Source organism: Chaetodon trifascialis, chromosome 19 (genome assembly GCF_039877785.1).
Source record: "Chaetodon trifascialis isolate fChaTrf1 chromosome 19, fChaTrf1.hap1, whole genome shotgun sequence".
NCBI lineage: Eukaryota > Metazoa > Chordata > Actinopteri > Chaetodontiformes > Chaetodontidae > Chaetodon > Chaetodon trifascialis.
Window position 1 is genome coordinate 4,589,248 of NC_092074.1, and position 17,983 is coordinate 4,607,230.

The 17,983-nt window shown below is 40.9% G+C and overlaps 1 protein-coding gene across 1 annotated transcript; it reads right to left on the reverse strand.

The window, feature by feature from the left end:
* Positions 1-5,873: 5,873 nt before the first annotated feature.
* ppil4 (peptidylprolyl isomerase (cyclophilin)-like 4) lies at positions 5,874-17,957 on the reverse strand. Its single transcript, XM_070987132.1, has 13 exons — positions 17,861-17,957; positions 17,491-17,558; positions 16,361-16,425; positions 16,154-16,271; positions 15,351-15,493; positions 15,114-15,210; positions 14,802-14,918; positions 14,583-14,707; positions 14,380-14,446; positions 10,513-10,624; positions 10,225-10,321; positions 9,898-10,030; positions 5,874-6,304 (listed from the first exon to the last, which is right to left on the reverse strand). The coding sequence occupies exons 1-13, from the start codon at positions 17,928-17,930 to the stop codon at positions 6,092-6,094; spliced, it is 1,425 nt and encodes a 474-aa protein (XP_070843233.1). The 5' UTR covers positions 17,931-17,957; the 3' UTR covers positions 5,874-6,091.
* Positions 17,958-17,983: the final 26 nt, after the last annotated feature.

Genomic DNA, 17,983 nt, shown 5'->3' on the forward strand with positions numbered 1-17,983 from the left:
GCTGCCCTTATTTTTGATGTTTGTCCTTATCTAACCAGGATGTTGGACATGCAAAAAAATGAACCTATGGGCTATCAGTGTGTGTGTGTGTGTGTGTGTGTGTGTGTGTGTGTGTGTGTGTGTGTGTGTGTGTGTGTGTGTGTGTGTGCGCGTGTGTGTGTGTGTGGGTGTGTGTGTGGGTGTGTTTGAGAGAGAGAGAGAGAGAGAGAGAGAGAGAGAGAGAGAGAGAGAGAGAGAAAGAAAGGCAGTCCGACCTGGTGAGAGGGGGCAGGAGAACAATCTGTGATCAAAGTGCTGATAGGAATTTTTGACATATTTATACGGACATGCAGGTACAGAATGACTTGACAAATAAAGACAGGTAGAGTACACTGTTTTTCAGAAGATATGAAAGAAGGAAACAATGTGGTATGCATCATGACCCAGAAATCTACCAGGCCCACTGATGCTGCTTCATATGTTCACAAAAAAAGCTTTCATATTATAATGACATGTCTCCTGCAAAATGACTACAGAGCGAATGAATGTGAAATGTTGTTTCCAGACGGACATATCTCAACAGCTATTGGATGAATTCATCTACATCTACATCTATATGTTTGGTAACTTTCCCATCAGCGAAAGCAAGCGAACAGGCATACAGAGCATTGTACCTGCTACATACCATGTCAGCAAGCTGAAGCGCTGCTGTGCTTACAGTAAGTGCCGCCTCTCAGAGCTGTTACAGTGGAAAACTCTTAGTGTTGCTTTGTCACAGCGGCCGCAATATGCTGCTGAAATCAGCTACAAAAGACAATAAAAAAGGTCCTATTTTTTCATAGGGACCTCTCATAGAAACTACACTTTACACGGGAATAATTACATGTAACAGAACAGCACGCAAATTAGCACCAGATGAAAAACAAGTTAGCGTACTTTAATAAGTAGCTTAGCTTTGACTTTGGCAGCATCAGTCAGGACTGTGCAGTGAAAAACTCTACAGATGAACTGCAGCAGACTGTCACTCAACCCACCCAGCTATCACCATTTTAAACAGGATGATTATGATGCCATCTGCATCACTGCACACACACAAGTCCCATTATAAGAAGTTTAGGCATTTAGCTGATACTCAAATACTGTGCTTCAGTCCAGGTTTTGGCTTTATGACTCTGCCCATTCTACTTTATATTTCAAGGTCACTGTATTTCAGAGGCAAATTCTGAAGTTATTACTCTGCTACTTTTATTTAACAGCTATAGTTATGGGAGATTTACAGATATAAAATTTCTTCTCATCTTATACTCAGTTTATGAAATATGATAAACTATTTTAGACTATTCTGCCCAACAGTATACAACGTAGGTAAAAAAATTTCTTCCAACTGCAACATTAAAATGCTGCCAACATACAGGGCCATTCTGTGAAATTAATACTTTCACTTTGGAAACTTTACACCCACTTCATTTTTGTGAATTTTTACTTTTTTACTTCAATAATGACCATGATAAACATCTCACAGTGAGGAGGTCACAGAGTTGGGGACTCCTTGATCTTATTCTTGTGGCTTAGAACAATGCAGCATTTGTTAAAAGAAAGGGCTGCTAAGGCGCAAAACTGGAACACTATTTATTTTGTCTGAAATTACATATGGTGCTTTTGGTTCCTTAAAATCATATCTGTTTTTTACCCTGTATGTACACTATGTAAAATGAGGAAGAGGTCCGGTTGATAACAGTGATGCAGGATTTGTTTCTATAACCAATGGGCAGGTTGTAGTATGATTATGACTTTCCTATATAGTGTGGGCTTGTTCAGACGGAGGCCTGTGAAAATCTTGTTTCCAAGCTACTCCTGATTTTTCACTGGAAAGAAACACGGCTGATGTCATGTGCCGAGTGAATGACGCTGGTGTTGAAAATACTGTTCAAGTAAAACAACAAAGTGAAGTATGATTGCATCATGCAAATAATTCACAAGAACACCTTGATGGAACAAACACAAAAATTAAAGTGAATCATCATGCGCTGAGAGGAGTGTGTCATTACTTCTCAGAAGTTCACATCACTTTATCACAAGTGCACCCTGGGAATGAAATTAACACCTCGTCTGTGGTAAAGACTTCAGCTCACTTGCCACCATGGCAGACTTTTTTTTTATTCATTTTTTTTATATATCAATAAATATTGTTTTAAAGAATAGAATTAGAGAATTATTCTTAAATTAGTCAGGGATTAAAGTCACATGATATATTCCTGACTACACCTGAGTGTTTACACTTCTAGCCTTCGACAGATTTCAGAGTCAGACAACAAACCTGACAGGTCGACTGCTTTCAAATGGTGTCAGTGCTTACACTTTTTAAGTCATTTTAAGGGTTCATAGCGCTTCCTCACTCTTCAACAGCCTTCAGCGCTTCCACTCGAAACTGAAGTTTCAGCTTCTTTCAGTGATTACGCCTCAACTGATTTGCTCTGATGAATGAATCATTTACAGTAGCAAATTTCTGCATAAGTGAGCGCACCTGTTGCCTACTCTTTTTACTGTTGGTGGTGTAAAATGTAAAATGTAACCCCGCGACTGGGGACATACAAACCAGTCCATTTTTAGTCCCAAGTCTCTATAAATGGTGAGAGTTTCATCAGGAAGGGTGTTGTTAGGCAAAGGAGAATGAGAGGAGGACAGCATGACCGGAGGCAGCAGGAGAGGAGGAAGGGCAGCAGTGTGGAGGTGAGAGTCGGAGCTTTGAATATTGGCACTATGACTGGCAAAAGCAGAGAGCTGGCTGATGTGATGAAGAGAAGGAAGGCAGATGTGTGTGTGTGTGTGTAAGAGAGCAGGAGGCAAGGAGCATCAACAGAGGGTTTCAACTGTTCTACCGTGGTGTGGATGGGAGGAGAGATGAGGTAGGGACAATTCTAAAGAAGAGTCTGTCAAGAGTGTGTTGGAGGTGAAGAGTATGTCTGAAGACTGCAAATTGATGGCAGGGGAGAACGTAGCTAGACAATAGTGATCTGCTGGATGAGATTCAATATCTAGAAGAGGAAGAGAGTGAAGACAGAGCCAAAGATCAAATGGAGGAAGTTGAAGAAGGAAGACTGTTGTGTGGAGTTCAAGGAGAAGGTAAGACAGGCTGCCGGATGGCTGGGCAACTACCGCAGAAGTGGGGAGGGAGACAGCTAGGAAGGTACTTGGTGTGTCATCTGGCAGAGCAAGACAAGTGGTCTCGCTGGTGGAAAGAGGAAGTACAGGAAAGCATACAGAGGAAGAGGTTGATGTAGTGTGGGATCAAGGCGAAGAGAGAGGTGGCAAACACTAAGGAACAGTGGTATGGCGAGTTGTATGAGGGGTTGGACACTACGGAAGGAGAAGAGGTCTTGTACCAATTGGTTAAACAAAAGGTGGGACAAAGGTGGGGAGGATGAGCAGCAGATTAAGGTGATGAAGGACAGAGATGGAAAAGGTCCTGACAAATGAGGAGAGTGTGTTGAGAGGGTTTGAGGGGCTGATGAATGAAGAAAATGAGGGAGAGAAAAGGTTGGATGATGTGGGGGTAGTGAACCAGGAAGTGTGCTGGATTAGCAAAATACAAAGAGGATGAAGAGTGGAGGTGAGATTACATCAAGGATTGGCTTGATTAATGGATGAAATTAGGCAGGACTCTCTGTGGACTATGACGTTCGTGGATGACTTTGTTATCTGTAGTAGGGAGTAGGGTGTAGGTTGAGTAGAGCCTGGAGAGGTGGAGGCCTGCACTGGAGAGAAGAGGAATGAAAGTAAGTAAAACAGAATATATGTGTGTGAATGAGAGGCAGGGCAACAGCACAGTGAGGACGCAAGGAGTAGAGGTGGCAAAGGTGGATGACTTTCAATTCTTCAGGTCAACTGTTGGTTGTGCAGGCAGGGTGGAGTGGGTGGAGGAGAGTGTCAGGAGTGATTTTCAATAAAAAGGTAATAGCAACAGTGACAGGGAAGGTTTACAAGATGTGTGTGATATGAGCTATGTTGAACGGTTTGGAGGCGGAGGCACTGATGAAGACAGAAGGCGGAGCTGGAGGTGGAGGTGGAAGAGTTGAGGATTTTCGTTGGGAGTGACGAGGGTGGACAGGATTAGGAGGGAGTACTGTATATTAGAGGGACAGCTCAGATTAGACGGTTAGGGGACAATGTGAGAGAGGATGGATTCGGATGGTTTGGACATGGACAGAGGAGGGATGAATGATGCTGAAGATGGAGCTGCCAGGTAAGAGGAAAAGAAAGAGGCCGCAGAGGAGGTTTATGGATGGAGGACATGCAGGGATGGAAACAGATGATATGCTAATGGGAGCAGCTGAAGGAAGAGGTGTAAAATGTCAAGATTCAATGACGCCTGCTCAATGTGAGTAAATGATTTTATGGGCGAGCAGAAAAAAATTGACTTAAAATTGTTCAGTTAAAAGCACATCGATGCAAGTACAACCGACCTTCCCCTAGACCAAGAGAGAGAAAACATCTGATCTATGACTCCTGTACAGAGCACTTAGGTGTGTTTGCATATGACTAAAGGTATGTGAGCATGACCCTGTCTATGTTAGGAATTTGGACTGACAGGAGTGTGACAGCTTTTACAGGACAACCTTCCTGCTATAGCAACAAATCATTTAACATTCCTGCTTAAAGCAGCAGAGAGCAATGTTGCGAGACATGACAGAGAAGTTTATGAAACACCCCTGATTTAGCTAAGCACCGTAAACGGAGCTCTGCTCGCTCACCCTCACACACTCAAATGGCTCAAAGTATTACTTGGATCTTTTGTGTTTGGTTTTGATTTCACCTGGTAAGCTTCACTACTCCCCAGGGTTTAATTTAGAAACAGCTCATCCTCACGTTGCTATACGTTCTGTGATTTTACACAAGGGTAGAGGTGACGATGAGATGTGTGCACGCAGCGTAGGCGGCTGGGGAAGTCTCTACCAGTGGTTCCACATGGGGGAGTGAAGCTGTGCAAGCCTTTTTTTCCACGCTGCTCGGTGCTGTCACCTTTCAGTTCTTACAGATCACCTCTAGTTTATTCAGCTTCAGTCCGGAAGACTTATTTCCACTGTGCTCACTGCACATACCCACCTCCGCCCACAAAACAACTGTGTTTTCGGGAAACTCATAATATTTGTGTTTTCTTCTTAAGAATTACGCAGTTAATCGAGGAACTATGGGCGTGTGCGCGCGTGTGTGTGTGTGGTTAGACTTGCTGATGATCACTGAGAACTCAAGTGAAATTTTCATTTACAGTATGATGTCTTACACATCCAGCATTAAAGTTCTAGTCTAGTTTCATGTTCTATGCACTTCTCTGCACCTGCACCCGGCATATTTGTATCTTTGGACTCCATCAAAAAACTCTGCTCGTCGTCACAACATGAGGGTTTTATAGTTGACAATGACAGTTTCTAAATTTAGAGAGCATCTTTCCCAGACAGCGCATTTCATCAGTAATCATTTGAAGCTCAGCTCACAGCTGTAAGATCACTGTTATACTTAATCATTTCACCTCACACGCTGATCTAACATTTGCCTTGAACTGGCAGCCAGACACACGTTAGCTTTCAGTTTGTGCAATGAGTTGCATCACCCCACCCCTGAAGTGGGTGGAGGGAGACACCAGTGAATTCCCTCAGTGATGTGGAGACACTCCACCCAGCAATTTTCCATACCCATATGTATTTTATGAATGTGAAAAAGAAAAGAAAAACCCCACCTGTTAGGGACTAATGTCAAAGGTGAAATATTAATCATCAGCACTGTAGTTCTAATCTGGGCAGTGTGTGCTGGGAGGAGGAAAGTGCAGAGGGAGTAAATAAAAGAATAGGAAGTGGAAGTTAGAAGAAATGAATAAATAATGTAACAACTCACATTTTGGGGAATTTTAAACTTTTTTTAATATATTTTGGTATAAAAAAAATTGACATTTTTGTGACAATGACCTGGTAATCATCTGTTTTTTCCCTAAAAGTCCAAGTCAAGTGATTTTAAAGTTAGCCAGTAGTTTAGACTCGTGAACATCTAAATGGCATATTATTCATGCTGAATACAGTTCATGACCTCTCTGTGGCTCCACTCTGCTGTCTGCTCTCCCTCATCTGTATTTGCTCCTGTCTTTATCCTTGGACTTCTTCGAGGAGCGGCTGGGGCTCCTGTCCTTGTGGCTGTGGCCTTTGTCGCGGCCCTCCTTCCCATGTTTGACCCGGGACTTGCTGTGTTTGTGGTCCCTGTCTCTGGAGCGGGACCTTGAGCGGGATCGAGAGCGCTGGCGTCCCACCTTCCTGTCTCGCCGGCTATCCTCGCTGTCCTGGAAATGTCACAGAAGATTGGAGGGGGAGTTAAAGGCTGTAGCTTGGTTCCTTTGGTCAGAAAATAGCTGTGCTTAAATTCTCCATCTAGATTTAACACTGCCTTATTAAAACAAAGCAAGTGCTGTGGACAGTTTTGGTGACTAGACGGAATAATCTTTAAAATCTACTTGTGTGGAAGCTCATTTATGCCGCATTTCTTTTTAAAAGTGTTTTTTCCTCACAATTATGATAGCACTACATAATATCCTGTGAAATATTATAGAAGAACCTTTCTAATAATTAGGTGATATCTATTTAAATTAAGATACTACAATCCTGATTCCAAAAAAGTTGGGACACTGTGTAAAACATAAATAAAACAGAATGTGATAATTAGCTAATTTAATTGGCTTATTTCTCAGTACAAAGGCAATATATTTAATGTTTAACCTCATCAGCTTCATTGGTAGCAGGTAATAGTATCATGATTGGGTATGAAAGGGGCATCCTGGAAATCATGTGAACACATGATTGTATAAAGGATATGACTACATGGGCCCAGGAGCACTTCATAAAGCTGTTACCATTGTTACTTATTAACCCCCCTGATTTGTGTGCTCTGTCGTTGGGATTTTTTCCTGCTCAGTCCCTTACTGAGCATATGACCCTTGTTGAAATAGAGATCTGATGCCTACCTCTGATGAGGAAGCATCTCATCATTATGAGACAAATAACTAAAAAGCCATGTCATGGTTAGAAGTCAGTGTGTCATCTCTACAACAATATAACGGAGGAACCAGCTGCCATGAGGAGCAGATTAATCCAGTGTATTTGGCTATTGAATTAATACAGTAATTAACTGCTATGGTATTACTAGTACGCTGATTACATTTCGTGCTGAAATTCAGACTTCAGAGTTACATTAGTGTTTCCTCACATGACAAAAGGCAGCAGAGATAAAGGACTCTTACAGAGACTGAAACGAGGAAATGAATACATAAAACATGCTAAGCTGGGACTATCTCAGTGCTAAATTGGCTCCTGGTATGATGACTGTGACACTGACAAACCTGTGTTGACCATGCTAAATTCTACATGAAGCAGTAATCTGGCTGCTGGTTACAGCTCACGATACATTTGCATTATACATACTGACAAGCTACACAGGAACAGCAATATATCCACTTCCATTATTTCAATTTTTATCAACTTATACTGTCTTGTCTTGTCTTTTCTTCTACTATACTGTGACTTGTGAGACACAATTTTGTTGTCATAATTAAAACTATGAGACATTTGTCATTTGATTTCCTCAAGAACTGAAGTCACATAGATCACGTGTCACTGAACTACTATCAGAGGTAACCTGCTGCTCATTAGCCAGCACACCAGCCTTTATCAGTTATGTAACATATTGTCCTTGGTGTTTAGGGCCGGTTGGTAGATATGTTTTTAATGACAACAAGGAAACTCAAAATTTCAAAGGTCAGCGTGAACAGCCTGGATAAGACTTAAGCCACATCAGGCCACCAGCCAGGTCACTCCTTGGAAACACACTGTAAAGCAGAGAGTTAGTGGCAGCAAGCCCAACACTGACACTGGAAAACAGAAGACGTGAGCCCTTCTCCAACATGGCAGCAGCATCTCTGGTGTCAAATATCTGAGTACAGCAGTGGCATTTGGTGTTTACACCCTCACAGAAAGACGAAGTCATCAAGGTCATCAACTACATTTGTCCAACGTAGAGGCCTAATTACCCTATTATAATTAATAATTACCCTATTATTGTTTATTATTATCACTTTTACAAAATTAATGTTACTTTTATGAGTCTTTATCAGAGTGAGCAGACTCCATCCATAACAAATCCATAACAATAACCAGATAATGAACTAGAAAATGCTCTCAGACCTCCTCTAAAAACAAAGTCAATGCTTAATACAAAACCCACAGTTCAACTACCAATGAATGAGTCCTCTTACGTCTAATAGACAAGGTAGTCTAAGTTAATCGACAATCACTCTCAGGCCTCTTCAACGGGTGAGTGACTAGATGCACACATTTTCTGAATTCATTACTATTTCTGGGCCAAGATGGGAAGCTTTGTTGGGCCAGATATGGCCACCAGGTGACGATCGCTGCCCTTGACTGTGATCAGAATGTCCCTAGTTTGATTCTAGCTGGGGACCATCGTCTCTCTTTCCCTCTGTCACAGTTTCCTGTCTGCATCTGGACTGTGACATATCTCATGAAATGCAAAAGGAAAACAAGAAATTCAAACTTCAGTAATAATTAATAGGCATTTCCACTAATTGTCTGGGTAACAGAACTTAGGAGACAGTGGTGGAGACTCTGTGTGTGTGTGTGTGTGTGTGTGTGTGTGTGTGTGTGTGTGTGTGTGTGTGTGTGTTACATACTCATGTGTGAACGTCTGTGCATGCAGGGGCCTGTTCAAAGAATCAGGTTTACTGAGTTATTGGGAACAGCTCTTTTACATCAGGCACTGGTCCAGGTATGAGGGAGTTACTCAACAATAATCCAGTTAAATAAGTAAACCTGCTTCCTTGAAGAAGGCTCTGGCATGTCTGTCTGTGTTTGTGTATGTGTGAACCACCCGATTATTGTCACAGTGACGATTAAGAGCAACTCTTGACTAAACAAGTTTAATCTACTGATGGTGTGTCAACTTAAACCTACAGGAAATTATATATCATAAATTTGTGACTTAAGAAACATAAAAAGGTGTTGGCAGCTCTGTTGTTGTTTCTGCTTCCTTGTTGCGCTTCTTTCTTTATCTCAGATTTAACGTCTTAATTTCCTCATTCAACTGCTCAGTTGTTTTGCCTCATTGGTTTCATCACAGAGAAAGCTTTGAATACAGAGTACTGCTCCTCCCTAGACATCGCCTTGACAGGTTAGCTCGTCAGAGAAAAGACACTCAAGACCTTTGGTAAACTTGAACCTTGCAAGGAAAGTTAAAGTAGAAATCTGATCGTTTCTCTGGATTTATAACATAAAAATTCTAAGAAACCGATTCTCAGTGAATAAGAAGACCACATGTTGGTCTGAACTCCACAGAGATGTTTATGTGACGGCACCATACACAGCTACCACCGTCACTACTCTATTAATGGTAAATAGTTAGTGTCTGCCATTGTGCAGAGCTTTTAACAGACTGCTGAAGGCTAAGAGAAGCTTAGAAATGATGCTTTCTAAGGCCCTCTGAATGAAATGTAATAAACTCTTCTTTTTCTTTTTAAACAAATATGTCAACAGACGACCAGAATGCAGGTTGTTTGCTTTACTAACTAAATGCTTTACTAACTTCCACGTTGTCTGGACTAACATTGACTTGAGGTTTTGTTTAACGTCTGATGATTAGCACAGTAAAATCACATGTATTTCCTACACACTCAGAAAAAAATGTGATTCCAGATCAGGTTCCCTGTAACGTCAAGATACCACCTCACTGCAGCAAAAGCAGAAATTAAAATGCAGCAGTAGAAACTGCACAGCTCTACTCGTCATAACCATCACAGGGAGAGCATAACTGTGTACTCTTAAAGCTGAGTATAGGGACTGTGTGAAAGGTGCAGCAGAGTGAAGGCACCTTGTGCTTTTTGGACTTCCTGCTGTCCTCATCATCTGAATGATGATGGTGCCTCTTCTCCTTGTGTTTCTTCTCAGAGTGCCGATGGCTCGTTGTCTCCTCTTCCTCCTCAATCAGCAGGTCGTACTTGGAACTTTCAGGAAAGTTATGGAAATCTCCAGGAAGTTGAGAAAGTCAATGCTGAGAGGTTTGCCAAATCAAACTGTGAAAAAAATGTGGAATGGCCACAACTGAGGCCACACAGCTAAACACTGCAGACTGATCTGTTATGACATGAAGTGAGAAAAGTGGAAAATTATATTCCAGCCTATTAACACACAAGGATACTCTTGTTTAGGCTTCACTTGATCCTTGAGAGCCAGTTTGGATCGGTTCTCCACGTCCTTCTCATAGGCTTTGAAGTCATCTTTAGTATACTTCCCACCTAGGAAACAGACAAGGCCATAGTAAGATCTCCACTTCTGAAACACAGTGAAACAACAGTTAACTCGAAGGGTGGAGGACAATAACACTGAAAATAGAAACTTGGTTTACATTGGTGTAACCTGTTCACCGTTCAGAACAAAAAGAAAAATACTCCAAAAATCCAAACCACAAATACTTCAGTCCGAGTACCTTTCCCTTTCCATTTGATCTTTGCGACTGACTGGCTGAAGTCCACGTGAATGCGGCGATCGTCAATGAGCACGTTGTCCATTTTGAAGTAGGCCTTTTCACAATCTTCTTGCTGTGGAGACAGAAAGCATTAAAGAGGAGAACTGTGACAGAGGTAAGTGTCCCATCCTGGACATACATGTAATAATGGCATACATTTAAAAAAAAGAAAGAGCAATAAAAGCAGTTTAGGTAATAAACTGATTTTAAATGTGATCTTTCAACTGGCAGTGAGAGCTCCAATTAATAATCTGCATTACTCATCTATTTAATTCATCTGCAGATTATTTCTTGACTGTTTAGTCCACAAAAAGTTGAAAAATGTCAATCACAATTTCCAAGGTGGCATTTTCATGCGTAGTGTTGTCTGACCAGCAGCTATATTTCAGGAATAAAAAAGAGGAAAGCAGAAAATCCTTACATTGGAGATGCTGAAACCAGAAAACATTTCTTTGCTTTAAAAAAAATGATGATAATGGTTGTCTGTTGATCTACGTATCAATTAATCAACTAATCGCTGCAGCTTTGCTACATGTGCATTATGTTCTAGTAAGAGGAAAAATGTGCAGCATTAAGTCAATGCACATTAAATTTCCTCCACAGAAACAAAACTCAACACTTCTGTGACGCTACAGATGAACTCCCTCCTTGCTGTTCTCCCCAAACTAAACATTCACATACCACAAAAACAAGAACAATTCCAAATGAAAGCGAGCTAATTACAAAGGTTTTCAGCAACTCATTTGCAGGAGGACATAGGATGACTGAATGAACAGTTTCCGCAAACCTCCCTCACTTTGTATCTGCTATCAGATATCTAAGAACAAGCAAGGCCTTCATTGACTGTGTTTATAGAGGAGATATTTGATGTGAAGAGCCAAACCACCGCTTCAACCATATGCTCAGCATTTCAACACAGTGATGGGAAAGGCAGCCTTAGGCCAGTCTGACACAGTGTGAGCTGATATGCAAAGTGAAGAAGTACATATTACTCTCTGAAAATATACATATGTAAAAATGGATCTGTCAGCAGCAGAAGTATTTGAACATAATTCAATGTGGAAAATGGAAAAATCCCTGGATGCTATGTATTTCTAATATTCAGAAAAACAGCTCTTCCTGCCTCACTTACAGGGACAATTCATTATATTTCATAAAACCACTACATTACATGACTGGACGTCACTGGTAGAAGTCTGAGTGAAAACAAATTATATCTACAACAAAGTGCCCAGCGCCCTCTAATGGTTTAAACTTTCATTGCACTTCACCATGTCCAGCAGCATCATTCATGATACATGACTGCTGTGCCCACTGAAGGCTAGTGGCAAATGGCATCGTCCACAGGGGATTCACCATTACCAGTTCAAACCTCCGATGAACTAATGGTGCATATGGTGCCCCTCATAAGGTGTAAATTCAGAAGCTTACTATGGGGAAGTGGTGACTATTCGTCATAAACAGGTTAATTCCTCCACAAGCACGTTTATAACTTCTAACATTTTACTTCCGTAAGGGACAGCTAGCCAACAACGTAGCAGGTTCATGGTAAACATACTATATTTAGATCACTTTCACATGTCTATAATAATACTTCTCCATCATAATGACTCCAGCAGCACATGTGACGATGATCAACATGTCACAACTACAACAGTGGAGTTCATGACTTCCATTATTCACATCCTCCAGGGGTTTTTCCATCTGTCACTTTCACTAAATATACTCTATTTACTCATAACTGATGAACACCTGGATGCTAAATCCTGATACATGTGTTATGTCATTTTCCAAATATGTGTATATTACCAAAAACCCCCCACCAAATTTAAAAACTATACTTTTAAATGATTCCTAAGGACTACGTATGTATTTCTAACAAAGCATCAGTACAGGTAGAGTCATGTGTGTACTTTTCTGTTTAACACTGCTTTTCATTTTGTTTTCTTAGTGCTTCATCTGCATGTGTACAATTCTGATGTTTTCATTTGATACTATGCATGCTGACAGTTTGAAATAAAGAAAAACAAACTAAAGAAAAGGTAGAGTGACATATCATATGTCTATGGAATACACTTTATAAGCATCTTGTCACATTACCCTCATTAACATGTATTTCACCAGTTTATGAGATATGCTTATTCCCTTTCTTTCAGAGAGTGAGATGAGGACACCTCTATCGATGTAGTGAGTGTGTATGGAGCTGGAGTCAGAATGTGTTTAGCCTAGCTTAGCATAAAGACTGGCAGCATGGGGAAAAGGCTGGTCTGGCTCAGTCCAAAGTCAATAAAAGCACACAAACACCCCTAGTGAACTAATTAACACACTTTATGTCATTTGTAGTAATGTTACGATGGCAATTTGTACTTTTAGTACAAATTAGAGAAGAGTTATGTGCTAAAAATTTTTTTCTATCCCTCCACCAAGTACATTGGTGATGTGTCTCTGGCTACAGAATGAGTAGCATGACATGAGCAGTGAGGACAGGTGTCAGTCTCAATGATGGCACCAAACCTGGCAACTTCACTGTGACAGCAATACTCCGTAACTGAGCCTGGCTTTGATGAGCTGAGAAATACTTCCAGCACATAACACATAAAATCCCAAATTGTTACTTTTACATTTTTGTCTGCATACAGATCACATGAACATACACCTTTGCAAGCATTCGTTCACCTTGGACAGAGCCAGAATGATTCCCCTGCTCACAGTCCTTATGCTAAGCTAAGGCTAACCATGCTTTGACTGCAGCTCTTTCTATCTACAGAAGGAGCAGATCCTCTTCTCTGGAGTCCACCATGTTACATCACCATGCATCTACAGTAGCTGACTCTAGAGAGCACTTTCATAATTTCTACGGCCTTGTTGGTTGTCCTTCACACTTGGAAAGGGAGGAGTGAGGCAAGCGGGGTTCAGTTAGTTGCAATCTCCAACCTCACCACAAGATGCCAAATCCTACACACTGGACCTTCAACACACAGTGATGGCATTCATCTTCTCATCTCACTCCAACGTTGTCCTTTCCTCTCACTTGTATAAGAGCCTTTCAATGTTTTCTCAATCATCAGTGTAAGTCTAGTGTGGACTGTGGTCAATTTACTGTGACCTCCTTAAAACACCTCCTGTGTTTTAAGCAGCGATGCTAAGAGAAGGTAAGTTCATATAATGACGTAATTAAATTACATGCAGTATGTTTTTTGGGATTCATTTGAATGGCCAGGATAACTTTTATCTACTAGTTATTTATAACAATTTACAATAAGTTCAGAATGTTTAAAACTTCACCAGACAGCAAACTGGAACACCAGCATACTGATGTCAAAGCAGCCACAGCAACTACAGAGTCAACACTGAACTAATGCATGACAGCTGTAAGGAGATGAAGAGGGAGAGACCCACGACCAGTTCACCATAGTTTATAATGATGTAGCGCAGTGAGGACACAGACATTTAATAGAGAAGATGAACACAAAGACTCCAGCCTGCAGGGTAGATCATACACTGCACTAATAAACCACAGACCTGTAGAGAATCATTACACCTACATGATTTCCTCTTGTGTTTTTAGTCAGATTATAAGGAAAGTAACGAGAATGTAGCATTTTTGTCTTTACTTAAAATTTTCTCCTCGGGAGCATACCATTGAATGGTTTCACTATCACTATGCGTGACTGTGGTACCATGAGCCAGTAGTTTGGTGCGCCCCTTGGATATGTGTTTTAGCGCCCACACTGTCTCACTGTCATAAAGAAAGTGAATAAGGCCCACATACTTACATAGGCACTACACATACACAGTTACTTAGATACTGACACGTAAGATGCTCACCTTTTCAAACTCAATAAATGCGTAACAGAGGGAGTCTCCAGTTTTCCAGTCTCTGATGATTTCACAGCTACAAACAACAAAGTAACATGAGACTTTTTCGCAACCCAGTGATTGAGCAAAATGAAAGCACATATACAATGTCCACATGCACAAATATCTAGAGAAACAAACGGCATTATGTAGAAGTTGGAGATTAGCGTCACCTTTTTATGGACCCAAAGCGAGAAAAGATGATTTCCAGGTCTTCATCTGTGGTCACTGGGTTCAGCTTGCAGACAAAAAGCACATTCTCTGGAGGTCTTACATCTGCATCAGGGAGGTCACCCACCTGGAGGAACGCATCACAGAAGAGTGAAGAAATGCTGAAGACAGCATCTTTAGTATCTGCAATTGAAAACTGAGAGCAGCTTTCTTCTTCTCACCATCTCCAGCAGGATGGCCTGAGTCTTGGCTTCCTTCTCCCTTAATCTCTCCTCTACCTCCTCGGCTCCTTTCCCATCTGTATCATCAATCACCTCGTCTGCTCCAATTCGGCCACTCTACACACACGTGGGAGAAACAGCTGTAGTTATTTAGGCAATATATACTGTTCTTACAGACACTGTATCCATATCTTGCACATGCTGACTGGTCCACATACGGTCTGCTGGGCAGCCGTATATTCTTATCTGAGGGAAAGAATGTGAGAACTCTCAGAGGTTTCCTTAATGAATGAAGAATGGTACTGCACTCACATCTAGCTGTTCTTTGGTAGGCTCAGGTGATCGATCAGGAACTGGCAAGTCGGGAGGGTCATCAAAAGGGTCATCCAGGATAACTGTGTGGTTTATCCTGCATGAAAATGATTCTCATCATTCTCATCATGATTGTAAAACGTTGTGTCCTGATGTGTTTCTGAGAAATAACAAATGCATTCTTGGCCACACAGGCTACTACTATGTACGCTGCATTGGCAGTTTGTCTTTGTTCACCTGATATCCTGATATGGGACAAAGTCGTTGTCCACAAAGGTCTCATTGATTTTAGCCAAGACATCCAAGCCCTCTGTCACTTCCCCAAACACAGTATGGACTCCATCCAGGTAGTCCACGTTCTCACCCGTGGTAATAAGGAACTGAGGGCAAGAATGACAACAGGTTATCATCATCGTGTAACACATCCTGCAGGGAGCATCTGATCTATAAATTAGCTATGGTTTATGCTAAAAAAAACAAAAGCGCTGTAAACCAATTACTACAACGAGTACACCAAAAAATTTGAAACCAACTAGGACTAAATAATGTCCTTGGGCTGTTTTTGTTTTATTGTGTGTTTTCCCCATATCACCCCCACCCAATCGGTACATCCCTCTTTTTGTTTTTGTAATGGGCTGATCAAGCGGCCCACAGTGACAGCTCACTGGGATTTTTCCCTGTGGTCCCACTGGCCAGTCCAACTGCAAAAACTAGCAAAACTGCTAAGACCAGAGAAGGAGTCCATGGTTCAATACACATGATAGAAACTGGGTTAATATGAAATATTACATACTATAGCAGACACAGCCATGACTTCTGCATGAAATTAGTGAGCTGATTTACACACTACAATAAAATGCATTTATACATTAAACTCCCTATACAGATAGGTATATTACTTAACTAAGTTGCATTTAACTTGACTACGAAAGGAAAACCATTCAACTAGTGGCTAAAACAGTTGGCAATATTTCCTTTGTTTCTGGAAGCTTTTTGCAACTTACAGGGCAAACAACAGTGTGAATGGGTGTGTTACTCACCTGAGAACCATGTTGCTCATTTCCATTGTTCACCATGGACACTGTCCCCTTCTTCCTGTGTTTAATGCGTGGCACTTTCTCCAAATCAAAAAAGCGGGCCTGGTCCCCATAAAGTTTGCTAATGACACGCAGATAGAAAAGTTATCACTGTATTCAATTAACAGTGCCAAAACCAAAAAGTCAACATTGATGATGAAGATGTCTGACCTATAGACAGATTCTCCACCACGCCCTGTCCCAGTGGGATCTCCAGTCTGCACAATGAAGTCTCTCTGGAGGACACAAACATATTGTGTTACTGCATGACAACACAGGCATGGTTATTATGACATTCATAAAAAACATATGCAGGAGGGTCCTGTAAGACCTTAGGGTGGGAAAGATTTTGACAAAAATTGACAAAATGACTAATAACTACAAAAATTTCCTTTAGGAACTTCGCTACAATATAATTATATATGGAGACATGACAAAACAATATTGCAAAATTTTCCCATTCCACTCAAAGTCAATCTAACTTGCAAGCACTGTGACTAGGAAAGCCACACAGTTAGTTTGCACAAAAAATTCAAATAACGCGTAAATTAATAGTAATAATAATAAGACATTTATTCTAAGGTCTCTGCAACTTCCAGACAGGCCAAGTTTTACTGTCTTTGCAGACATGAATCTTTATTTGGTTTGACATTACATGGAAAATTGCAGAGGAAAACAGATTAACCACAGTTAATCTGTTTTGTACTGAAGGTAAAGCATGTGAGATTCCTATTTCCATTACAAAACTGGTGCCAATAAGGTTTCTAGATTGTCGATAAAAGGAATATGATTGCTACTGCACTGACTTCCTGTTGGCACACAAGACAAGAATATCGATATCCATCCAGCTATCAGAAGTATATCTCGGTTTACTGTATTTTCTCCCCTTCGAGAACCCATTAACTACAGCGTGCACTGTCATGAGAGTTGGGTGAACAAGAGCTGCAAATAATAAAAAAAGCAAACTGTGTTGCAGGTATTGATTGTTTTTCCACCTGGGGTCCTTGTGTGTTTTTTAAAGAACATGGGCACATCAGCATCTCCTCTACGTGTAAAGCTGTGGCTTGGTTCTCTACATAGTTCAGAGACACATGGTATTTGCGTAGCATGACCTCAGAGAGTGAACTAACTCTGTCATATTTAGCTCATGTAAAAGTTGAACTTAAATCTGTTCTGTGACTATATCGCCCTCCTGAGGCGAGTTAAAATGAGTTTGCGCCAAGGTTCAACCGAAAATATCTATTGATAAGATTCACTAATAGTTCTTTTATACAGCTTTGCAAAGCGCTATCCAGTTTTACCTGAACATTGTGGATGAGGCAGTAGTTGTAGTACTTTATCTTGCATAATTTCAGAAAGTTTAGGCAAGCTGCAAATAAAAGAGCACAGAGATTAAACTGACAGACATTACAATGTAGCAAATCCTTACAAACACTTAACGTCTATTTGGCGTTAAGAATTTAGGTAAGATAAGGGGTTTATCAGTTTATTCTAGTTTCGTTGTAATTGATGAATTAACAATTTGGTAAACAAATGAATAGGACGCAAGCAAGCTAATAGCGTTAGCTAGCACCCACATATTCTGTTACTCGGCTTGCCAATAGCTTACTCAACTAGCAACCAGTTCACCACATTAGCTACTGTTTTGCGGAAATGGCTTTATTTTCTTACTTTTAGGCCGTTCTTCTGTAAACAAATCAATTACAATATCGCCAAGCGTCGTTTCAAGGAGCACCGCCATGCTTACGCTCCTGATCTCGCGAGAAGAGTGCGGAACGTAGTGTGGAGATTCTG